We start from the raw sequence: 25,123 nt of genomic DNA, 5'->3' as shown, positions 1-25,123 counted from the left end.
CTCTTCCCAGGAAAGGGGGTGAGAAGCCAAGGGGGTTGAGGAGCCTTGTGGTTCAGCATGTCCAAGATGTTGCAACTGAATGAGATAAAAGTCAGTTATCAGGCTTGCTTTGAACAGAGCCTATTCATTAGCCTTTTTGAAGCTCTCTCGTACTGATAAAAGTAACGGTTTGCCTATGCACAGCATCTTGTGAGAAAAGCAGAGGAAAACTTTAGCTGTGGATTTTTAGAAGACAAAAAGAATTTTGGACAGTTTTGAGGCCTAGGTTGGGGGGGGGTGACTTCGGGCCTAGGTGGGGTCACCCGTCCTCACCTCCTTCAGGGCCAGTAAGAAGTTCCATTCATTACATGGTGTATGATGGTGGTGGGCTCCATCAGGGTTTCCAATTATAAATCCCTATTTGGGACTTCACCAGTCCTGCTTAGACAATAGCGTTGTTCATGTTTTCTTGTGAAAAGTATCATGTTTTCTACCTCAAAGTTAGTGTCGGTTTCACGGTTGGGTGTCGGCCCTCCAGCACATAAAACCCCTAGTAGTAATTTGGAAACCTTAATTCAAAACCCTGTTTCAGCTAATCAACTTATGAGGTCACCTCTACTGTCCCCAGCAGCTTTTATTTCTGTTCCTATATATACAGGGTTGGATTTAGTTTTGATGAGGCCCTAAGCTACTGAAGGTAATGGGGCCCTTTATATGTCCAGCTGTCCCTTGTCAACAACAAATTGCTGTTTTTGTGTGCTGAATATATGCCATATGGTAATTTATGGACCTTATAGATACAGTGGTACCTCAGGTTACATACGCTTCAGGTTACATACGCTTCAGGTTACAGACTCCGCTAACCCAGAAATAGTACCTCGGGTTAAGAACTTTGCTTCAGGATGAGAACAGAAATCGCGCGGCAGGCTCCATTAGCTAAAGTGGTGCTTCAGGTTAAGAACAGTTTCAGGTTAAGAACGGACCTCCAGAACAAATTAAGTATGTAACCAGAGGTACCACTGTATCTAAAGCCATTTGCACATGTTGCCATGCAACCAGTCCAGGCAGAATGTAGGCACCCTATATATAGAAATGAGCAAACCAGTGATATTTTAGGGAGCAGGCTAGCAGATGGGGCCCATTACTTACATCATAGGAGCCTACATAACACAAAACACTTGCTGCATGTAGGTTTTATTTTATTTTTTATCTTATATTTTGGAAATGTACATCCAGTTGTTTTTTCCTTTTTAATTTTTTTTGGGCCCCCCAAGAGTGGGGCCCTAAGCTATAGCTTGTGTAGTTTACAGGTAAATCCGGCACTGTATATATATCTTCAAAGTGGGGTGTGAATAATCCCCCGTTTGCCTCCAAACGGACATTGTTTTGGTAAACAAGGGCCGGGATCAAATCTCATCTGGACGTGTGTAGCTACATTATTTTGAGTGGGACAGGTGTGTGCATTACAGATTCCCCACCCCCCACCCCGAGCACTCAAATCTTAAGGGTATGACTTTAAAAATGTCTCATTACGGGAGAATAGCAGACTACTTCCTAAGCTCAGTTGCCCTCCGCATCGATCGGCCTAAACGCAGTTAGCTTTCTCCTGCACGGGAAGGGCCCATGGAGGTCGCCCAGCCCTCAACCGCGCGTCGGAACTCTCCCTTCAGCTTCCGTTTCCGAGGGGGGAGGCGTTTGCCCGAACACCTTCCGCCTCTGAGAGCCTCGCGCCGGAGAGGAAGCTTCGCAAGATGAGGGGCGCGCAGCTGGGGCGCTTCTGCGCGCAGGTAGGGAGGAGTCTTGGCGGCAGGGCTTGGCTGGGCCGGTGGAGCTCTGGCCCCGAGGCGACGCGCCCTCACGGCAAACCCAGGCCCACCAGCACAAGCCGCTTCGCCGCCCCGTGGCGGATGTGCGAGAGACTCCCAGCTTCACGGTGGGAGGCAGCCTGGACGGAGTGGAGCCCAAGCGTTACCTCTGCGCGTTGAGCCTCGCGTTCGTGGTAGCAGGCCGACACGCGAGATACACGCGTGTTCTTGTGCCTGCAGCCTCGCTCGTTCCTGCCCTTGCAGAGGCTTTTTTGGCACGGCTCTCATTAGGGTCCGTGGCGCTTTGCCCACTTCTCTTTCCGGCCGCCTCTTTAGAATTATTATTATTTTATTTATTATACATTTGCTTATTGTATACCGCCTTTCCCTCAACAGAGACACAAGGTGGCTTACAGATAAAATAAGAACAGCTAAATGTTGGTTGGCAAGTAAAGGGGGGGGGAAGTATATAAAATAATTAATTTATTGGATACAAAGATATAGGTTTGGGGCAAGTACTGTTTGGGGAGAGGACCCCAGCAGAGATCCCAAAATATGCAGCAAATATGATAGGAATTGTAGTCCAGCAACGTCTGGGGGAACAATGGTTTTCCACCCCTGAAGTAAATAACAGCACTTTAATCACTGAATCATTGCAATAAGAGTGTATAGTAAGTTGGTATTGATATCCGCATGTTGCTTGTGGCGGTAAGGATGGCAGCAAGAGAGAACAGTTTGCCTGAAAGGGCATCTAGTCAATTAATGGCAACTTAGAGAGTCCGCCTTTCCTTTTCTGGTTGTGTGTTTTGGTTGGTTTGTGTTGTTTGAAATTTGATGTTTATGTTATTATAAGCTTAAGCTTCCAAGTAAACTTAGTGAAAAAAGATGAGACATACAAGCTTTTAAATGGATAAGTAATAGATTAGTTTTCACTGTTATACCCTCCTAAGGTATGCTTAGTGTTTCGTATGTGAATGGCTATCCTAAACTTAATTGGTAGAAGTAAGGTCCACCAAGAAAAATAGGACTTACTCCCAGGTATATACATCCATAGTATTTTCTTAATTTGGAAAAAATGGCCATGTCTTTAACAATACAGTAGTTAATATAGTTTAGAATTGCCAGTCTATAATCATGAATTGGAGGTGTTGGAAACTACCTTTTTAAACCATCTTCAGCTACCATTGTTTTAAATTGATTAAAATACATTTAGTCCGCACTGTGATTTTGAGAGCATACTACTTTACGGGATAATGAGAGCTGCTTTGAAACTGATGCTTTGCAAGTGTTGGCTAACAAATGATCTGAGATGGATCAGCAGTGTAAGATTCATTGTATTTGTTACTTATACCAGACCGGATTGAGTTTTGTATATAGTAATCCATGACCCCTTTTATGATTATAAATAAATATTATTATTTATCTTCATGGTGCTTGTGGGCATCACTGTAATGCAAACACTGACAGAGTAAATGACCACCATGGACTCATACTACTAGTCTGATGGCTTGAAAAACTTGTTAGAATGACTGTGTGGTTTCATTTTTGCAAGGATGCTTTGGTCCCCTAGTTCTGATGCCTAAAGTTTTCTGAACTACACAATACTTTATAATAAATGAGAATTTGTTGTCTGTTCCTTTAGGTCTTGCAGAAGCACAAATTTGTCCCCATTGCCTGTCACTCTATCCAGTTGTCTTATCTGAAGGCATCACCACTTGCCTTTCTATGCTCTCTTCAACACCTGGGCTGCAGATTGACTGGCACCAGTTCTTCTGGACGAAGTGAAGCAAATGTATCCCATAGAAGCTGTAAAACAGACACCAATGAAGCCTCTCAGAAGCTTCTAGAGACTCTTGCTACTTCCCAAGTAGAGCCAGAGAGACCACCTGATTCAGATCTCCTGAAGCTGGGGAAGGTGGCAGATCCATTCTTGGACATGGGGCTAAGCCCTGCTCAGATAACACACTTGTTCAGCTTGCAGCCATATGCACCTCCTCAGCTCAGGTTGGCTGTTGTTTCAGAGCTCCTTCTTCTGGGTTTAAGCACAGACGCCACACTAAATGTCTTACAGAAGAGCCCTGAATTGCTGGGAATGTCATCAAAGCATATAAAGGACCGTGCAGATCTGCTGAGGAGGCTGGCGTTCAAGGAAGGTAATGCTTTCTGCTATGCAATCAGTGGAACATCTGTACTGAATTGTGTGCTGTGGGCCATACTGGATTTTTGTAACCCTTTTTGGAGCCTGTGAGCATTATCTTTAACTCTTCTAGTGGGCATTATATGGAATAAATGACAGAAAATCTGATCTCTAGGAAAGGGTGCAAATTAAGTTGCACATGCAGTGATAGGAACCATGGCTCCATTACGTTGATAGAAATATATGTTCTTCGATCACTTTATACATCACAGATTTAGATGGTCTTTTAAAGAAGATTAGATCCAGCTGTGAAAGTTTGGCCCACAATTGTAGGTGGAATGTATAGGGCAAATCTGCATCTCCAGGTGCTCCCAGATGCTACAAATACAGCAGAAAAGGGAAAGTTTGAAACTGAATTGCAGATTTTAGAAGTGCTTGCTTGATAAAACTTGGGTTAGGAAAGGATGTAAAAGCATTTTTCCTTTCAAGCTTTCTTCTAGCCCTCCAAATTTGTTTTATATGAAAAAGTTGTATTTCTCCGTCTAAAGAATTCCCTCTGTATCGTTAATCATTGTTTCATTTCCTTTTTCATTTGCTCCTCAGTGTTTCCTTTATTCCTGCATTGTGCAGTTGCAGTACATACACATGCAAATGCGCAAAGTTCTGCACAATAAATAATGAGCCAGGCATATACCCAGGAAACATTTTTAGCCTGGAGGACTGGGTGGCTGTATGTATAGCAGGTACACAGGGAGTACTGAGGAACAAACCAAAAAAGTAAGGCTAGGGTATGATTGTTTATGTCTTTTTCCTCTTTACTTTAACAGTGGGCCTTAACCATATGGCAGTTCATTTCCCAAGAATTTTTACCTTGCCACAAAAGAGGATTGAGGTCCTAGAGAATCTCCTCAAAGAAAAATGCCTTTTCTCTGTGCAGCAGATATCAAAAATTCTGCAAACATGCCCAAATATTTTGCTGGAGGAGCTAGGTGATGTGGAATACAAATTCCAGGTAATGTATGCTGCATTATATTTTCAGAAATTCATATCAAATATATAGTGTCGGTGCACATTCCCAGAGCAGATTAGCTGGTAGGCTTCCAGTCACAGTAGATCCCACCCACAGATCGTGCAAAGACCAAAGATATGCTTTAGCAGGGAGTTTCCATATACAGTGGTGCCTCGCAAGACGAAATTAATTCGTTCCGCAAGTTTTTTCTTCTTGCGAGTTTTTCGTCTTGCGAAGCACCGTTTCCCATAGGAATGCATTGAAAATCAATTAATGCGTTCCTATGGAAACCGCTTGCCAGGCTGGCGGTGCGGAGAAGGGCTTTTCTCCTCACCGCAAGCCTTCAGGACAGGTACGGGAACAGAGGGGAAGGGGCGCAGCGCTTCTCTGTTCCCGGGGCTTGCGGTGGGAGGAGGGTTTTTCCTCCCCACCGCCAACATTCAGAACAGCATTCTGAATGTTGGTGGTGGGAAGGAAAACCCTCCTCCCACCGCAAGTCTTCAGGAAAGCCATCCGAAGGCTGGCGCGGGGAGAAGGTCTCTCCGCCCCACCGCCAGCCTTTGGAGGAGCCTTCCGAAGCCTGGGGGCGGGAGGAGGTCTCTTCACCCCACCGCCAGGCTTCGGAGCAGCCTTCCGAAGGCTGGCGGTGGGGCGGAGAGACCTCCTCCCGCCGCCAGGCTTCGGAGCAGCCTTCCGAAGGCTGGCGGTGGGGCGGAGAGACCTCCTCCCGCCGCCAGGCTTCGGAGCAGCCTTCCGAAGGCTGGCGGTGGGGCGGAGAGACCTCCTCCCGCCGCCAGCCTTCGGAGCAGCCTTCCGAAGGCTGGCGGCGGGAGGAGGTCTCTCCGCCCCACCGCCAGCCTTCGGAGGAGGTCCGAGGACAGTGGGGAAGACGCGCTGCGCTTCCCCGCTGTCCCGGAGATTTCCCTATGGGCTTTCGTCTTGCGAAGGAAGCCCATAGGGAAATTCGTTTTGCGAAGCGCCTCCAAAACGGAAAACCCTTTCGTCTAGCGGGTTTTCCGTCTTGCGAGGCGTTCGTCTTGCGGGGCACCACTGTACTGTATTTTTCGCTCCATAAGACGCACCAGACCATAAGGCGCACCTAGTTTTGGGAGGAGGAAAACAAAAAATTATTCTGAATCCCAGAAGCCAGAACAGCAAAAGGGATCTGGCTTCTAGGATAGCCTCTGGCTGTTCTGGCTTCTGGGAAGCCTCTTCTGGGAAGCGGGATGAAGGCTCCCCCTGCCCGAAGAGGCTGCACGTGACTAAGGCAGAAGCCAGGACAGGTGCGTCGCTGAAGGGGTGCTGCGCAGTTCTCCCTCTGCGCAGCGCCTCTCCGCAGGACAGGGGCGTCGCTGCAAAGCGGGAGGAGGAACAAAAGGAGCCCCCTCTGTTCCTCCTCCGACTTTGCAGGACAGGCGCGTTACTGAAGGGGTGCTGCGCAAAGAGGGAGAGCTGCGCAGCGCCCCTTCAGCAAAGCGGGAGGAGGAACAGAAGGGGCTCCGTTCCTCCTCCCGCTTCGCTTAAGGGGCTCTGCGCAGCGCCATTCACTCCATAAGATGCACTCACATTTCCCCTTACTTTTTAGGAGAAAAAAGTGCGTCTTATGGAGTGAAAAATACGGTAACTCATTTTTTAGAATGTGCTTTAAAAATAAGATCTTTTCTTTCCTCTCTTCCAAATACTGATATAGATAATAGAAACTAGAATAAACTTTGCTTTTGTGCTTCCTATTCCATTGATTTGTTTCTAGAATCTCTCATGCGGGCCCTGAGAAATGTAACATTTGACTTTCCTCTGCTATCTTATGGACATGCTTTTGAATTTATTGCAGTAAAGGCTGTGACTTCATATTTTTGGGTCACATCAAGTGACGGTCGTTTGCTTGCACAACATAAGCCTGCTTGTGCAGTGACATTTCAGGTTTTCCCCTCCTCCTGCAGCTCCCATGCACCCTGGGATCTGTTTGGCCCACTCAAGATCTGGAAGGGGTTGCTGGGCTACAAGGGGAAGAGAAGAAACCATTTTGCAGACGCACACCCATTCATGCTATGCTGTATCTCACTCTTAGTTTTGTATGGAATTTCTCTGGATGGCTACTCTTGTCTCAGCCTTTGTTGCCACAACTGCATCTTAAGGACTTCAGATGTTTTTCCAGTTTTAGGGGGGAAACATTATGGAATCCAATGGCACTGGTGTTAGTGAACTAGTAACCTCCTTGATTTGACTATACGTAAAGGCAGGAAAAGAGGCACAGTAGAGAACCAAAGATCCTGAAACACGTTTAGCCAAATAATAAACCCTTTCCAGCCCTTGGTTCACAGTCTAGTATCGAATATTGATAATAGCTTATTCAAGGTTTGATTCCTCCTTCTTTTTCTCAGTTTGCTTATTTCAGGATGGGGATTAAACACAGAGAAATCGTGAATTCTGGTTTGTTCCAAGCATCACTGGCCGAGATAAAAAACCGGGTTATTTTCTTGGAGCGGTTGGGACTCTTTCAAACTCCTGACAAGAAAGGACAGACCCAGGTTGTCAACCCCAAACTGAAAAGAATAATCAGAGCTTCTGAAAGTGACTTTATAGAAAAAATGGCCTGTTCCTCATTGGAAGAGTATAATATATTTAAGAAATTGCTGGCCCGTGAAGAAGAACGGAGGCAGAAAGAGGAGGAAGCGGCAGAGAAAAACAATCTCTCAGATTCAGAGAGTGATGGCGAAGAGTCTGATTCAGACTAAGTACATAAAATTAAAAAATCTCTGAAGTTTGGTACTGGTATAATCTTGTTCAAGTCTAGAATTGGCTTGAACATTGGGGAATGAAAATGCATCAGTTGTGTAAAAATGAGAGGTGGTGGTCAATAAGGCTAAAGTCTACTCAGCAGCTGTGTAAAAGCAATGGAACTCAAAATGTTTGTGATCTCCTGTCATTACTTTGGCTTGTTCCTTTAGAACCACTGCACATTTTAAGAATCGTGGGGTAAGCTTGAGGTGGGAGTTCTCAAGATAGACTGAGGAATTCCTCTACATCAGGGTCTCTCCATCTGTTATTGAATCCCAACTCCCCAGCCAACAAGGTCATGGATTGTGGAAGTCCAAGAACGTGTGAAGAGCCACAGGTTACCCACCTCTACTCTAGATGATAAGAATGCACTTCATTTTAAGAATGGAAACAATTTTGTTTTTCTCCGAGGGACTTGAAATAGGCAATGCTAGGGATGGATTGTCAAGGAAGATGAAATGCAGGCTGTGAAATAAAAAGTCAGATGTTGTTCTCAGAACAGAGAAGTAGCTGTTGTGGGTTCTGTGAAGCAAAACATAGATAACGATTTATGGGAGAGGAAATGCGGGCCTAGGTGCAGTTTGTAAGCAGAAATTTCATGCTCGGGATAGCAAACAGGTTTTGCTGGTTGTTGGTGGCTGACAACTGCTAAAATTGTTGGTAAAGGAACAGGATTTTGGTAGCCAACTGGCATCCTCACGTATTCTTAAAGAAAGCAGACTAGCTTTTAAATAAATTGTATTTTAATCTAAAATGCAAAACAAAATAACTTTGACAGAATAAAATCTTTTTTAGTTTATTGCTGCATTATATATGCCTCAATCTGGCTATAAAATACTGACTTGATACAGACTGTTCTACTTTAGACTGTGCCTGGGGGGGGAAACCAGTGTTGCTGTGCGGCAGACAAGAAACCGGCTTTGAAGACCTCTCACTATCTTTGTCAATTTACTGGGCCTGGAAAAATGTGCTATTTTGCTGACAGGATTACTAACCCTTTCCTCCCCCACCCCCTTTTTTGCACCTTGGAAGCTGTATTTTTAACAGTGAGATTGCCTTCATGCGCCCTCAAGCCAATTAAACTGAAGCAGTTGGGATTTAAGTGCTTGTAAGACCGGAGACAAAACGCCGTAGCACGTGGAGAGTGCTTCTGTTCAGTATTCCACCTCTTCATTCCAATTCTCCCCTCCCATCAGCATTGTGTGGCCTTATGGCTGTTTTGGGATTCTGTCCATTTTTAGTCGCCGTCCCCCCCATATGATTTTATTTTTGTACTTTTGCAAACCATGAAGTCCCCCCCCCCCCAAGCTTGGTGCTGTTTTGGCTACATAAGCTGCTCACAACCTGAACATCAGAAACAGAGGGCATGATAAATTCTCTACTTGCTAATGAAACATGAAAATGCATATTTTCTCAATGCCTAGGTTCATTGTGGCAGTACATGATTGGCTGCTCAGACAAATCAGTGCTTAAAATGCTAGAAAAGCTTAAAACGTAGTTTTAACACTACTCCGACAATGCAATCTGTGGTCCTTTGGTGTCGTGTCTACTCTTGCCAATCTATACAAGCTAGGCCTTCTTAAAAGTTCTCCTTTTCTTCTTGTTCTTGAAGAAGCCTTCCCTGAATGAGAAATCCAGATTTCTATTTCTTTTCATAAAACAGGGCAAATTACAGAACATCCAACTAAAATGCTGCAATTTGAAATGGAGAGAGTTTGGAGATCTTGTATTAGTCGTATTAAGTATATGATTTTCTCTTACAGCCCATGCCTTTCGAGAAGGTTTGTAGTGAAAAATGCAATTTCTGTGGGGAGGGGGATCCTTTAGCTAATACTGCTGCAAAACCTATGTAAATAATTGGAATAAACCTAAATGTTTATTGGTTGCAGTGAGCCCTTCTCCTAGAGGCTATCCTTTTGTGATATCTGTGGGAACGGCCTTTTCCTGCTGGGAATGGTTAGTGCTATCTTTTGCTGAAGAAACTATATTTACAACTGTTTAAGACTGCCAGGATTAGCTTTCTAGGGAACAAGGCTGCCCCCCTTTTTTCCCTTCTTTTTTGCAATTGCCGAATGGGATGCTAGAGAGCTACCAGCACTTACAGGAATAATAATTGGTAAACTGTAATTGAACCTCTGGCTGTATTAATTTATAAAATATACAGTGTATGTATATTAAACACAATTTTATATTTAGTCATACAAACTCGCAAATCTAGGAAATATTAAGGCTCCTTGAGTAGCTGGCCATTCTTGGGAGTTGTAGCAAATGAACATCTGGGAAGAAGGAAGAAATGCTTTGCTATTTTTCCTCCATTGGCATCACAATCCTTACTTAAATAGGAAAGCAATCTATTTACCCTTCATAGAGTGGTTAGAAGGGTTTTCAACTTTTTTAATTATTAAGGCATGGCATTTTCTAATCACTTTACGGAATAGCATGTCCACAGGCTGAATAACTAAAAGCCTGTTTGATCTGTTGTTGAAAATGGATATAGACTTCTAGCTTCTGCAGCCCTTTCCCCCCTGCTCTAGAATAACTTTTGAAATGCTAGTAATTTGTTAGCAATAAAAAGGCACAGCAGTAGCTGGCTGTCAGATTTGTTGCTTTTCATTAAATCTTGCAAAGGGAAAAACAAAAGAAAAGAACCTAGTGTTTTTTAAAAGATACACTATTTGCAAATAGGAGTATTTTAGACTTGTGATTAGCTTTGAACATCAAATTTTATGCCAGGGAGGTTCTCCTTTTGGTTATAATCCAGAACATTTGTTTCAGGGCTTGTTTTTCTTTTAAGGTAGTCCAGTGGCCACAGATTATATAACCAGTATCTCCATCACTGGTGAAACTTTAGGCTCTGCCCTTGCGGCAAGTGGCCCATAATAGACTTCAATCCTGAGAGAGACTTTTCTAACATGTCACTCATCTTGTATAAATTCAGGTGCTATGAAGAAAGGTAAGCGGACCCTTATAATCCTGCCAAAGAGAGAGGGATATGGCTATTTGGTGAGCACCTCCTGAACAAGGCAAAGGAAGAAAAGTCCATAGATCTTGCTGGAGGGTCTCTCCTTTTTTCCAATCCAGTTAGAAGAAATGTTGAGTGTTCTGGAACCTACAAAGGAAAAATAAAACACGACAGCTAGCATTTAGATTATGTGCACATGCATAAAACACAGGTACAAAGATTCTTTTCTTCCTCCATTTCACTGCTAAAAAGTTTATTTCACTTGTGTTAAAAAGTTAACAAGCAGATTTACTCCTTATTCATATTTACACTGAACTCTTTAGTAAAATGTCAAAGTTCCACTGGTGAGCAGATCCTTGATATTCCCACAGCAAGGAGAATCCTGGTGAGGAATTGTGTTGGTATAGCTTTGGGATCCATTAATGAATTTTTTTATGGAGGGTAGAGAGACACAGTCTCACTGAAAGAGCTTTGAAAGAAATACTGCTTTCAGTGAGCAGAATCAAAGAACGCTAAAGGCTGCTTCTGACATTGCATTCCTCAGCATGTGTAGGGAAGTAGGCAGAAAACTGGTTGACAATTATCTTTGTAATGTAGAAAGGTCAGGCTTAAGTGTCAGATATGTATAAACACTCTCGAGGTGTTCTCTGAAATTTTCTGAGATTGTCACTTTGTCATGTCTGAGCCTTCTGGTACTAAAGACGCCCAGCATCTGCTTGGAATAAAAGATCAGGGTGCTGTTTTTTTGTCTCACTTATACCTTTCATGAAATCTTCTGTGGTAGTCAGTAATCACTGCCACTTTTCCTTTAGTAGCAAGCTACTTACCCAGGGACGCAGGTGGCGCTGTGGGTTAAACCACAGAGCCTAGGACTTAACGATCAGAAGGTTGGCGGTTTGAATCCCTGTGACGGGGTGAGCTCCTGTTGCTCAGTCAACCTAGCAGTTTGAAAGCACCTCAAACTGCAAGTAGATAAATAGGTATCGCTCTGGCGGGAAGGTAAAAGGTGTTTTGGTGCGCTGCTCTGGTTCGCTAGAAGCGGCTTAGTCATGCTGGCCACATGACCCAGAAGCTGTACGCCGGCTCCCTTGGCCAATAAAGCGAGATGAGCGCCGCAACCCCAGAGTCTGTCACGACTGGACCTAATGGTCAGGGGTCCCTTTACCTGCCCATCAATATTTTGAAGTTTTCTGCCAGCAAAGAGACTGCTCCACCATAGATGGAGCAAGATCCAGTTGCTCAGCCCTGCTCACCTCAGTAGGCCTGTGGCCTGGTGACACCAAGGAAAAATAAAGAATGATAGGGGCGGGGGGGGGGGGCAGAATGTTGCCTGAAGATACCTGTCACCAAGTTATATTTTTATTATATGTGCAAATCTTTTGTAAGCTACTTTGATTTGTTTATTTAAAGTGTCCCAAGAGGCTCTCAATCTAAATAAAGAAAGCATTTGTTCACCATTATGATGCAGTTAGAGAACACCCACAATATCCTCAGCTGTGGGAACTTTTCAAAAGGAATTTGCTACAAGTACTGTAGCAGGATAAAGGATATGTCCCACCCAGTGAGATTCTAGATAACTTGTTCCTTACAAGACCCCTAGGGCTGGGGAAGCTATGGTCCTCTGCTATTGTTAAGACATCAGCTCCAGCCAGCAAGTTCAATGCTCAGGGATGCTCAGAACCCTGTTCTGTGGTTTATCCAGCACAGAGGTTTATGGAGCCCCCATTCCCTATATTTCCCTGCAAAGATACTTACTATATGGCTTCAGTGTCTGTTACTTTGTTTTCTGAAACAAACAGGAGAACGTTAAATCTATAAAACATTCAAACATACTCTGCTTGTTCTGAATGCTACTTTGCTCCAGCAGCATGTTGGGCAATGGCAGCAGAATTAAAGTAGCAATAATATTGACTGAGTAAATGATCACAGATTTAAACACTCCCAGCGGTCTAAACAACCCATAAGTTAACATCAAGATTAGATGGTTGCTGCTAACCTAAACCATCAGTAATGTCAGAAATCAGGAGTTGGATATTGCATTCCAAGGGTTTCCCCCACAGCTATGACTTCCCACAAAGCCACCAACATTCCTTTACCTGCTGTGTGCCTTATTTGAAACAGTGCTCTCACAGCTCTCCTTGTAGCAGACATCCTGGTGCACTTTGTAGATCCTCTTGTATCTACCACAACAGCAAATGCAAGTTAAGAGTAGGAATGATGAAAAGTCTGCTTGGCTATAGTTGAATAGTATGTTGGTTGTGAACCTCTCACATAGCTTGGACCTCCCTAATTTCCACCAACATTCCTACTTTGACAGAGAAACCTCCAGCACTAAATGGACATTTGTATATCCTCAAGTTCCTATCTTCCCCCAAGTGCCTGCCCCTCCAAAACCACCGGCAGCTAAATTATGAGTTCTTCACCATTCCCTGAGTTGCTGACCATTTGCATCATTCATGATCCATCACATCTTAGAAGCTGCACAGCAATCACATTCTGCAACCATGTGTGTATGTCTGCACTACAAACTTCAGTTGGCTTACTGTCCGCGTTTATTCCTGCCTCCTCTCTAGGATCCTAGAAACCTTTTTTTTGATAGAACAGGGAATATTTAATTCACAAAATTCTTTGTATTTCCAGATGTTCATGTACTTTTATATTCCTGTGTATGGGGATTAATAGCAGGACAACAAAAATGGAATGTACAAGGCCCTATCTATCAAAATGGGACTGAGAGCTAATTTGATCTCTGAATTAATGTTCTGTGAGACAGTACTTACAGATAATGACAGACACCTCCTTCCCAGACTGGAAAGGATTTGGTTTCTGAGTAAAGCCGAGTACAAGACTGAGGCACCTTCTTGCAGGCTGAAGAGAGAAATTGGCATGGTTGGGGAGAGAGGGAGGACTATAATAAGCACAGAGAGATATTTCAAGTCCAATTTCTAAGCATTGTTAAATGTTCCTGTTATTCAAAGGTGGGTTGACTTAGAACCAATGCCTTCTAAATACATTCCTGCCCCAAGTGCTGGTGAGTGAACGGAGATAAGCAGACTCATTAAACCAACAGTTTGGAAGGAGAGAGCACTGTTATTCCCATAATCAAAGAAATCTTGGCGTCTTCAGTAAGCGCCAGAAGTTCAACAGAGAAGAGGCCTCTCTGAGCTAAACTGGAAGGGAGCTCCATAAAACTGGGTCCTCCATCCTGAACACATGGCTCCTTGTAGTTACAAGCTATACATCTGAGCCACAGGGGGCCACTAACAGCGACCTCTTCAAAGACCTCAAGCAGGAATCTAAGGGATCAGGCAGTCCCTGAGTTACCCTACACTCAAGTTGTTAAGGGCCTTGGAAATTAATAACGAACCTCGAACCTGTTCCCAGTATCCTATGGACAGCCAGCCCAACCTGAGCACTGAAGTTATCTGCTGGCATCAACATAAAGAGTATAAGAATAGCCAACTAGAAACCAGGGAGCATAAGAGTACTCTCCCATCCTTTGGTTTGCAGCAACTGGTATTCAGAACCATTGCTGCCTCTAGCTGTGGAGGTACAGCATAGCCATCATGCCTAGTAGCATAGGTGCCAACTCCCTGGGTGCCTGAGCATCCACAAAATTCCCCATGAAGGGGCTGGGGACCCACAGATTTTGGTACCAGGGTCATTCATGCTGCATGACACCCACAGCAGGGGGGCCAAGCTGACACTCCTACCTAGTAGCCACTGATAGCCCTTTCCTCCATGAATTTGTCTAGTTCTCTTTTACAGCATCCAAGTTGGTGGCCATCACTGCCTCCTGGGGGAGCAAGCTCTGTAGTTTGACTATGCACTGCATGAAGTGTTCTCATTAATCAACAGCCTGGGTGCAGCGTTTTGCACTAGCTACAGCCTCCAGAACAGGCCCAGGGTAGTGCATTGTGATAATTGAGCCTTGATGTTACCATTGCATGAATTACTGTGGCCAGACTAACCCTGTCCACAAACAGCTGTAGCTGTCATGCCAGCTGTAGCTGATAAAAGGCACTCCTAGCCACTGAGGCAACCAGAGCGTACAGACAAAGATGGACCCAGAAGCACCCCAAAACTCTTCTTTTTTCTGAGGGAACTCCATCCAGAATAGGCAACTGGCCGGTCTCCCAGATACAGGAACCACCAACCCACAGTGCCTTTGTATGGCATACACGCTGGGAAAATGGGGGTTGCCCACTTGGCTGCAGAGTGTAAAGTCTGGAATGAGAGTGGCTCTTCTACTTGCAGTAGAGCAGGAACAACTGGGTGCTACTAAGATTCACATGTTTTTAGTTGTTTTTAAAATTTTAACTTTTCTATTTTTAATTGTATTATTTTATCACTTGTTTTATCACTTTGCCGTTTGATGCCCTGGGCTCCTTTAGGAGGAAGGTCAAGATTGACTAAACAATTAAAAGTCATCCACATCTGGAAGCACCCATAGTATCATACCGTTAGGAGAGTCCAGAGAAGCCTGCGTTGTTCTTAACTCACCTAGTTCACATTGTCTGCCCTTGAATCCAGGATTGCAATCGCAGTGATAAGACTCTGGGCTAGCAACACAGGTCCCCCCGTTTTGGCAGAAGTTTATGGAACAGTTCTGCTTGCCACCTGGTGATGAAAGGGATGATAATCATAATAATGATAATGATGATAATAATAATGATAATGATGATGATGATGATGATGATGATGATAATAATAATAATAATAATAATAATAATAATAATAATAATAATACCTTGCCCTCCAGGGCCATGCTCAGGGTGGCTAACACCAAATATAATATAAATTACAATAAACAAATAAACAAATAAATTACAAATATAAAGTACAATAAAATGTAATAGAGAACAGCAACAACAAACAATTAAGAAACGGCTTAAAATACAGCTTAAAAATGCAGCCTCATTTTAGTAGTAGCCCATAATTCAAGACCATAAAGGGAGGAAACATCAGATATTCACCCGAGCCAGCTATCCATGCTGGTCCTACATGGGCCAGCAAAAAAGCCAAGCGAAAATTTATATGGCTGCATAAAGGAAGATATCCTGGAATTTGCACTCAACAGTTAAAGCATGCATCAATAGTACTTCCAAGCAACAGGCAGAGTACTATGTCTTACTTATGTTAGAAAGGAAGATGGGAGCTAGCATTCAGATTTGAGAGCAGGTGAATCAAAGGCAAGTTGCTTAGCTTTCTTCAGTTACTTGCAAGTATGTCTGTCCTGTGTACAGGAGTGAGCCATGGGATCCTGCAGGGGCTGGGAAACTCCTCAGATGGTTCATTATTATGTCAAATCTTTAGGTGAGGGTGGGAATGTCAACTGCAATCATTTACTGTAGCCAACCATGCAAGTGCCCAAACTGGGATCATGAGTTAGTCCACCAAGCCAGAGAACAACCTTGTATATGACTAGTTTGCCCACATGCTAGTTGGAAAAAAGCAGGAGTAAAAAAAAGTGTTTGAGAAAGTCATTTGTGGTTTTTTTAAAACAATACAAAACCTGTTTGCTAGAGGTGAAAATTGCAATGTAATGTACACATCAAAAGGAACAATCCCTAGTTCCTAGTTACTGGAAAGATTCTCCCCTTGCTCCAGCTAAAACTTAGGACTGTCTGTGAAGTGTCCCCGAGATAACTTGTCACCTAAGAGACAATTTTCTTGCAGAAAAAAACAGTATTCAAGAAGTGCACTTTATTGTTAATGACAAATACATGTGCACATCCTTGCATGTGTATCTATTAAAACAGAAGCTTTTTACTGTTTAACAGGCTATGCGTAATTTTATCTTGCTGTTCCTTTCTATATCCCTGTGAACGTCACTACTGATCAGACATGGCCCGTTTTTTGTTCGATTTGTTAGTGTAGTTTATGGTCCACATGACATCCCATCAGGGTATATACAGAGACCAATACTCAATCCCTGTGCAGATCGTTCAGGATTACACATACAGCAGCAAGATATCCTCCTTTAACCTCCTTAGTGTTATGCCTACAAAAATGTACTAGACAATATATATATTTGGATTGAGTAGTAGTAAGATCATGGTCCACTGTTCAATTCACAAGAGCCTGCTCATCAGTGAGATCCTATCTAAGAACACTAGACTAGACTGACTGGTGGTTTAAGTGGCAGTGAGAGTATATGACAAATAATAAAAAGAAGAGAAGTTCTATCTCTAGCTAGGCTCACCCAGCAATTACTATTTCATTAGAAAAAGAGAGTAATCCTAATTATTATCACAACAAAGCTATTCCCCCCCCCAAAGCAAAAAGTGCCTGGTCCTTGAGGAGTTTCTCCGGTGGAAGGTGGATGGCAACCCATTTGTGGAATTCCCCTGTTGCAAACATTGTTATCCCTGCTATCCCAGGCTTTTAAGTGTATTTTCATTTTTAGCAGACTTATATTTTATTTGTGCATTTTATTTGTGTGGCCTTTTACCATCTTTGACTTCTGGATTATTCCAGAGATGCTCGTTATCTCTTTAAACTTACTTTCCCTCTTGCTGTTCTCAGGTTCCGATAGGTGGAGAGCCTGGCTGACGTGTTTGGTTGATTCCTCCCCATTTTCTTCCATTTTCATGGGAGCCTCAGGTTCTAGAAAAGGAAGCCAACAATACCTTAGCTTGAGGATTAGTGCACTGCTAGGAGACAAAGAAATGGACCATAAAGAAGGCTGATCGCCGAAGAACTGATGATTTTGAATTATGGTGCTGGAGGAGACTCTTGAGAGTCCCATGGACTGCAAGAAGATCAAACCTCTCCATTCTTAAGGAAATCAGCCCTGAGTGCTCACTCGAAGGACAGATCGTGAAGCTGAGGCTCCAGTACTTTGGCCACCTCATGAGAAGAGAAGACTCCCTGGAAAAGACCCTGATGTTGGGAAAGATAGAGGGCACAAGGAGAAGGGGAAGGCAGAGGACGAGATGGTTGGATGGTGTTCTCGAAGCTACAAACATGAGCCTGACCAAACTGCGGGAGGCAGTGGAAGACAGAAGTGCCTGGCGTGCTCTGGTCCATGGGGTCACGAAGAGTCGGACACGACTAAACAACTAAACAACACAACAGGAGACAAAGAATACAAGTAGGGAGGATGAAGGGCACTTACGTGTTCTCACAGTGACAGATCTACTGGGCAAGTTGCTGAATTTAGTGGTGATCCTCCCTCTGCCATCCACTAGCTCTGTAAACCTTTAAAAGAAAAACACTTGGACCAGTGGCGTAGCGTGGGGGGTACAGGGGGGGCCGGCCGCACCGGGCGCAACATCTGGGGGTTAGGGTTAGGGGGCACAAATCCACGGGTTAGGGGGCGCAAATTACTTGCCTTGCCCCGGGTGCTGACAACCCACGCTACGCCACTGCACTTGGACATTCCCATTTGTCATACAGTGTCAGCTGAACTGACATACTCTGATTTCAGCACCTCATGAGTCACAGTGTGTAATCTGTTTCGTTTTGCATGGCAACTGAGCCCCATTCTTTACCTAGGTGCTTGTGAGGGTTCCTCAGGGGCATTGTGATCAGCAAGCAGACGCAGTTCTGGCAGGAATGCCGGGGGGACCCGGTTTCTCAGCACACGGGGATGCCCTGTTTGGCTCCAGCGCCTTTCTGGGGTGCCATCCTTCTGCACTGCAGACCAGAGAAGGTTATGTTTTACTGGGACTGAGTGAACCATGCCAGCTTTAATACAACTACGCCAACTTCTTCTCCAGGTACAATTTAGGGTACGTCAATTGACCTATAAGGGATACGGGTGGCGCTGTGGGTTAAACCACAGAGCCTAGGACTTGCCAATCAGAAGGTCGGCAGTTCGAATCCCCGCAACGGGGTGAGCTCCTGTTGCTCGGTCCCTGCTCCTGCCAACCTAGCAGTTTGAAAGCACGTCAAAGTGCAAGTAGATGAATAGGTACCGCTCCGCAGGAAAGGTAAACAGTGTTTCTGTGCGCTGCTCTGGTTCCCCAGAAGCGGCTTAGTCATGCTGGCCACATGACCCAGAAGCTGTACGCCGGCTCCCTCAGCCAGTAAAGCGAGATGAGCGCCGCAACCCCAGAGTCGGCCACGACTGGACCTAATGGTCAGGGGTCCCTTTACCTTTACCTTTACCTATTGACCTATAAAGCCCTAAATGGCTTAGGACTCAAGTACCTCAGGGACTGCCTCTTTACACTTGAACCTGCCCACATAATAAGATCTGCCTTGGAGACCCCTCTCCAGCTGGATCTCCTACTCCCTTAAAAATATTTACAGCAGTGGGTGTGTAGATATGATTAGGCTTTGGTGCGGTGGTGGTGGTAGTTTTATTTCTCAATGACCCTGCTCCCACACCAACAAAATAGCAGACGGCACAGTACTGTGGGAATGGGTTAAGTCCTCCGAAGGTCACAATTCTAATTGGATTCAGCCCTCTTCCTTGGCTGATTTTGTTGTTGAAAAAATCACAATTTACTTGCTCTCTTAATATCTGCAAGGATATTAAATTCAAAATGAGCAAAAGAAAGGGGGGTGTTAAAGAGGACCTTTCTAATTTTGTAATTACTTGTTTCTTGTTCATTCACGTATCCCCAGGGCAGCAGCATGTAAAATGGGTATTCTCTGCTCTCGCTTCGAAAAGTCCTCATCACAGAGAATCACTATGGGCCAACACTATCTTTTGCTGTAGATGGACCCCCCCCCCCTCTCTCTCTCTCTCTCTCTCTCTCTCCCTCTCTCTCTTGATATGATATGTTGAATATACATGCTGACATCCTAAGAGGCTAGGGCCAACATAATGTAATATTAAAAAAGAAACAAAAGGCTTGCAGAAAGCTATGAACATAGGAAATGGGAAGCTGGACTTACAGGCCGTAATGTACAGGTGGGCAGGCTCGCTAGTTACTTGTCCTTGATCTGTGTTTTGAACAGCCATCACTGATAAGCGATATCTTTGACCTGGGTTCAGGTCACGCACTGTGTAGGAAGATAGCTTCCCATTGGGCACGTAGCGGCTCTTCACACTTTGACTGGTGGTGACATTGATGATGTAACCTTCCACTGTGCCAACCAGGGGCTGTTCCCAGACCATCTGAACAGAGGTGGCTGTGACTCTGGATGCTGTGAGGTTTCTAGGAGGAAGAGGTCCTGTTCAGGGAGAAGGAGGAAGATCAATGTGGAATTCCTTTCACTTGCCCTTTATTCTTCTTATCCGCTGGGCAGTTGAAACAAGGGGCAGGGAGCCCTTGGAGGCAAAACTGTTCTCTTTCCACCATGCTTTCTCAAATGATTAAACAAAGGTGCCCTCTTACCCTGCTGCAAGCCTCTGGGTGGCTCAGTTGTTATTTGGCCACTGGGATTCTACCAGGAAACAGGCATTGCGTTCCCAGAGAAGAAAGAGAAACTGTTCAGAGACATGGGGACAAAGGAGGGACTGTCATAGGCACTATCCAAAGGATGCCTGTAACAGCTCTGCAGGGGGAAAAAAACCTCTACCATAGAACTGCTAGTTGCACTTGCAAAAGGAAGTTTCCAAATTTAGCAGGTACCTCCTTAAAGTGCTTCAAAAATCTAGCAAAAAAAGTTTGATAGTTGCAGTTGTGCAATATTAAATATAAAATGGGCATATACACACATGGAAAAGAGCTTTTCAGTTATTCTGAACATATATTAATGAAAAGTAGTATGGTACATAGCCTTATAGGAGTTTGTTGTTAAATAGGACTCTTGTACCTGACTCTCCCTTAAGCATCACAACCTCATTTTGAGCTCCAACTCTGAACCTAATGCTCAGGCCAAGTACGATTCACCACAGGGGAAAAAGTGCTTTAAAAAAGTTGGTTAGTGGGCAATAAAGGTGGGGAGGCAAGAAGCAAGTCAGGGAATTTTCTATCAAACTCACGTGTCCACACGTAGACGGGTGCAGTAGCAAAGCTCTCAGTGGGATGGTCTTCTGCACTGAGGCCACTCAAGGTCCACATGTGAATAAGATACTTCTGCCCTGGCTGAAGGTCCCTGTTGGAAGATTAGATACGCTGGGTAAGTCTCAGTCAGATGCTATGATTTGGGAACAAAGAACAAGCTTATTGACTGCTGCTGAGTCAGAGACTTGCATAAACTACCCACTCAGATAGAAATGTGAACAAATATCTACTGCACACAGAGAGCTGTTGAATGCATGAAGCAAATACCTGAAAGCAATGTCAATTCCAAATTCCTTTCCATCCCATCTGAGCCTCAAATTCTTTCTAACTGAAGAGTCTCAAGTTATAACTCGGAGCTCATGGCAATGAAACAAGCTGGGAGATGGCTTGTACGCGAGTGGAAGAAAACACCGGTGGGGGCTCATCATCTAGCCTAACGGTGGCAGTGAAGGCAGCAAAGAAGCCATATATTGCTGCTTCCACTGCATCCTCACTATGCCATCTGGCAGAGCTTTTCCAGGTAGTACAGTCTGGCCCAAAGGAAGTAGCAGAACCGACAGTAGCTCACTGTGACTTGTTTGCAAAGCATTTTGAGGAGAAAATCAATTGACTCCGCTGTTAGAACAGATGAATCTCAAGAGGTGTCCAGAGTACAGTCTAGTCTTGTGTTGAATGTGTATCATGTGTTTCATTTGGTAAGGCTCAAGGATCTGGACAAGGTGTGTGGATCCACCAGGGTGACCACTTGCACTCTGGACCCTTGTCCCTCTTGGCTGATAAAAAAGTAGCAGCTGCCTGGGCCAGAGAGGTGATTAATGCCTCCTTGCAAGAGGGGGTGGTCCCTGCCTGCTTGAAGGCGGCCGTGGTAAAATCTTAAATCACTACTGACCAGTTGCCACTCTCCCTTTCTTGGTTAAGGTTATTGAGCAGGTGGTCACAGACCTGATCCAGGCGCTTTTGGAGGAAACTGATTTTCTAGATCCAGTTCAATCGGGGTTTAGGCCTGGTTTTGGTACAGAAACTGCTTGGTCACCCTTTTTGATTATTACCTCTGGCAAGAGAGAGACGGTGTCCCTGTTAATTTCTCCTTGACCTCTCAGTTGCTTTCAATACCATCAACCATGGTAACCTTCTGGAGCAGCTGCCTGAGTTGGTGGCACTACTTTGCAGTGGTTCTGGTTCTACTTTGACTATCATTTCCAGAGGATGATATTTGGGGGGTGCTCTTCAGCTCCATGGAGGGTTCATCAGGGTTCAATTTTATCCCCCATGCTGCTTAACATCTACATGAAATTGTTGAGTGGGGTCACCTGATGCTTTGAAGTACGGTATATTGTCAAACAAAACTCTACTTCTTACATCTGTATATGTGGATATGCTGGACTGTGGTCTTGCCTTGATTCAGATAAGACTGAGGCAGTTAGTGGGCATTTCCCTAGACCAAATGGATGGGAGGTGGCATGATCTTGATGTGGTTACATACCCTCTGAAGGAGCAGGTATATAACTTGGAGGTACTTCTGGATTCATTGCTGTCGCTTGCGGATCAGGTAGCCTTGGTGGTGCGGAGTGCCCTCCACCAGCTTGGTAGCACAGCTGCACCCCTATCTGGACAGGGATAGCCTAAATTCTGTTGCCTATGCTCTGGTAACCTCTAGGTTAGATTACTACAATACACTGGGGCAGCTTCTGAAGATAGTTTGGAAACTTCAGCTGGTGCAAAATTCAGCAGCCAGGTTGCTCAGCAGGGAAGACTGTTTGAGCGTTATAACACCAATCCTGGCTTGATTGCATGGGCTGCCGATTAGTTTCCGGGCCCAAATCAAAGTGCTGGTTTTGACCTATAAAGCCTTAAATAGCTCAGGACCACAATGGAAACCAAGGGAAGGGAGAGTGCTCTTGTACTGAGTCCTGCTTGTGGGTTTCCCACAGGCATTTGGTTGGCCACTGTGAGAACAGGACGCTGGGCTAGATAGGCCAATGGCCAAATCCAGCAGGGTCCTCTTATGTTCTTCATTGCCTCCCAGCACCACTGACTGACCAAGTAACAAGCCACCACCTGACCTACTTTCATTCACCACCACCTCCCTCCCTCCACCCCCAGAAAGGCTCTTGCTTCTTGCTCACCAGAATGTGTATTTTGTCACTGTATTGTTTAACTCCACAGCACGATCCTCCACATCATCCGGCTGCCGTATGGACACACGCACCTTGCTGACCGTGGCGTACTTGAGCCTGTGGAGAGCCCATTGCACAGTAATGGTTGTGGCAGTCACATTGGCAATTTCAAATCCCTCCACTGGGTGAGGTCCTGGCAGGATGAGAGAGGGGAAACGCAGGAGGCGGTTACGACTCACCCCACTTGACAGTGACACACTCACTTGATCCTCGTGGGTGAGCCCCGCCCCGCTGGAGGCCTCCTTCTCACCTCAGTAGTTTCCTACAGAAGAAAAGGGTCAGTCTGGGCTTTCTGGCAGGACTTCTACAGCAGAGGGCTCCCTCCCTTACTGGGAGTATAGGGCATGGCATCTTGCAATCTCATGGGACCCTTCTTTGCATTCAAGGGTCACCCATAAGACACCATATGGCACAGTCACTTAGTAAAGGTGGTGTTGCGTAGTGGTTAGTGTTAAGGGTAGGGCCTGGGAGACCATGGTTCAAATCCCCACTCAGCCATAAAGCTCACTAGGTGATAGAACCATAGAGTTGATGTTGGACCAGTCATAGTTTCTCTGGGTTGCTGTGAGTGTAAAATGGAGGAGAACCATGCATGCCACCTTGAGCTCCTTAGCCCACATGGATGGCAATGCCTAGGAAGGGTGAGTTATGCTTCCCATGCAGCAGAGTCCAATACAGCTAATCCCTACCTAAAAGAGCTTTAATGCCAAATCACACACAGGATTAGCATAGCCAGGATAAACCTACAATTTATAGAAACCACAGAATGCCCCAGACATCAAGGTAGGCTCTCTCAGCAGACACTGCCACCATACTTATTCAAAGCATGATTTCTTCTATTTACAGGCTCCATATAACCTCATAGTGGTGAGGGAGATGAAGATGCTATGTATGAACCATGTACAGTGTTTGGCTTGTTCTTGACTGGTAACAGCAAGATGTTCCTGTGAATACGCTAAGTGATTTGTCAAACTGAGATCTGCCGATGTGGTGTTACCAGCTGATTGCCCAAGAGCATTAAAAAAAAGCTCGATGGTATAAATCTGTGAACTAAGGCTCCGTCCAGATGGGTAGCTTCCTGTGTGGCCAACTTAATGCTGTAGGACTAAAGCAGAAGTGAGTAGGAAAGTAGTTAAAAGCAAAGGGTGCTAACTAGTATGGGAGTAAGACACATCATATGCATGCAAATATCCCACAAGCTATAGGAGGAGTTAGAAGGCTACAGAGGAATGCATATGGCAAATCTGCAGCACTGTTTCCTATAAATTATCTGTGCACCAGGATTGTTCAGTCAGTATCACTCAACCAATCCTGCTAGTTCCGTCATGTGAAACAGTACAATCCCCATCCCATTAAGGTTGACAAAGTGGCATAACTGACATGGGGGAGAAACCACACTTGCATATGGAAATGCCTAAAGTAATGGATTGTTACAGGCTAAACTGACGATGGACAACTACCAGTGAAGCCTTTTCCATATAATTCTTAAAGGATTACAAAGCATCAAAAGTCTCTGATGGTGAATGATGGGAGACTCTCAGCTCCCTCAACAGTTCATGGGATATACACATTAGTTATAGCAAGGAGGTTTTAAGCAGGCTTCCTCAACCTCGGCCCTCCTGATGTTTTGAGACTACAATTCCCATCATCCCTGACCACTGGTCCTGCTAGCTAGGGATCATGGGAGTTGTAGGCCAAAAACATCTGGTGGGCCGAGGTTGAGGAAGCCTGGTTTTAAGCATAATGTGTGCTCTGTATTTAAGGCCTTCAACTTCAGCTGGTTGACAAGAAATATGTACAGCACAATAGAAGAAGAGATTGGCGCAATGGTCTATCTGGTTCTTTCGAAACAGTGAGCATCACTAAGAATTTCAGAGTAAAATAACAGTTATGCAATAAATCTACCCTCAGGGTGGTTTCTTTCTGGCTTTATCAGTTCATGCCCTTGAGGCAGAGATATTTTCCCTCCTCTAGGAAAAAAAGTCTATTGTTTGCAACATCTCTCAGGGCAGCCTCATTACCTAATATAAAATTTCTGCTTCACCTCTCCTTTTGCTTTTAATCATTATCTTGTTGCAGGTTATAAGAGCATAAAATCCTCTTCTTTCATCAGGTTTCAATATGCTGTCTTTCAATTTTACTGAATGCCCCTTGCATGTTTTGTTAAAGTCTAGAAAGGCATTGGTGGGGGGGGGGAGCATTCAGTAAAATTGAAAGTGGGGGAGGGGGGAGAGAGAGTGCAAGCAGATCTTCCCCAAGATCATTTGTCATTTTGTTGGCATCTGTTTTCCCTACCAAAAAAAGAAATTCAATCATACTCTCTGATTAGATGGAATTTCCTTTGCCCGCCAGGCTCCACTTTGAGCTAACA

The 25,123-nt window shown here is 44.6% G+C and overlaps 2 protein-coding genes across 6 annotated transcripts in view; one reads left to right on the top strand and one right to left on the bottom strand.

The window, feature by feature from the left end:
- The first annotated feature begins 1,657 nt into the window (after positions 1 to 1,657).
- On the top strand, positions 1,658 to 10,782 carry MTERF4 (mitochondrial transcription termination factor 4). Of its 2 annotated transcripts, XM_081192143.1 has the most exons (5): positions 1,658 to 1,766; positions 3,427 to 3,937; positions 4,749 to 4,933; positions 7,312 to 7,665; positions 10,647 to 10,782. In XM_081192143.1, exons 1-4 carry the CDS (start codon positions 1,731 to 1,733, stop codon positions 7,663 to 7,665), a joined length of 1,086 nt encoding a protein of 361 aa, XP_081048269.1. In that variant the 5' UTR covers positions 1,658 to 1,730; the 3' UTR covers positions 10,647 to 10,782. The 2 variants fall into 2 exon arrangements, with proteins under 2 accessions (XP_081048269.1, XP_081048268.1); XM_081192142.1 differs by lacking the exon at positions 10,647 to 10,782 and having other exon boundaries at positions 7,312 to 8,507.
- Positions 9,761 to 25,123, bottom strand: part of SNED1 (sushi, nidogen and EGF like domains 1) — a 75,045-nt gene continuing 59,682 nt past the window's right edge. For 3 of the 4 annotated variants that reach the window (XM_081192139.1, XM_081192140.1, XM_081192141.1), the window contains 11 exons: positions 22,702 to 22,885; positions 20,554 to 20,666; positions 19,521 to 19,799; positions 18,167 to 18,311; positions 17,791 to 17,873; positions 17,178 to 17,279; positions 15,174 to 15,290; positions 13,451 to 13,538; positions 12,767 to 12,850; positions 12,426 to 12,456; positions 9,761 to 10,817 (listed from right to left, as the gene is read on the bottom strand). In XM_081192139.1, coding sequence (XP_081048265.1) covers positions 12,435 to 12,456; positions 12,767 to 12,850; positions 13,451 to 13,538; positions 15,174 to 15,290; positions 17,178 to 17,279; positions 17,791 to 17,873; positions 18,167 to 18,311; positions 19,521 to 19,799; positions 20,554 to 20,666; positions 22,702 to 22,885 — 1,217 coding nt within the window. In that variant the 3' untranslated portion in view covers positions 9,761 to 10,817; positions 12,426 to 12,434. Of the gene's footprint in view, positions 10,818 to 12,425; positions 12,457 to 12,766; positions 12,851 to 13,450; positions 13,539 to 15,173; positions 15,291 to 17,177; positions 17,324 to 17,743; positions 17,874 to 18,166; positions 18,312 to 19,520; positions 19,800 to 20,553; positions 20,667 to 22,701; positions 22,886 to 25,123 lie in introns of those variants that run through there. The other variant, XM_081192138.1, reaches the window with a different exon arrangement.

The sequence above is a fragment of the Podarcis bocagei genome (assembly GCF_964188305.1).
Source record: "Podarcis bocagei genome assembly, chromosome: 4".
Classification (NCBI taxonomy): Eukaryota; Metazoa; Chordata; class Lepidosauria; order Squamata; family Lacertidae; genus Podarcis; species Podarcis bocagei.
This window is presented reverse-complemented; position numbering and strand designations above follow the sequence as displayed.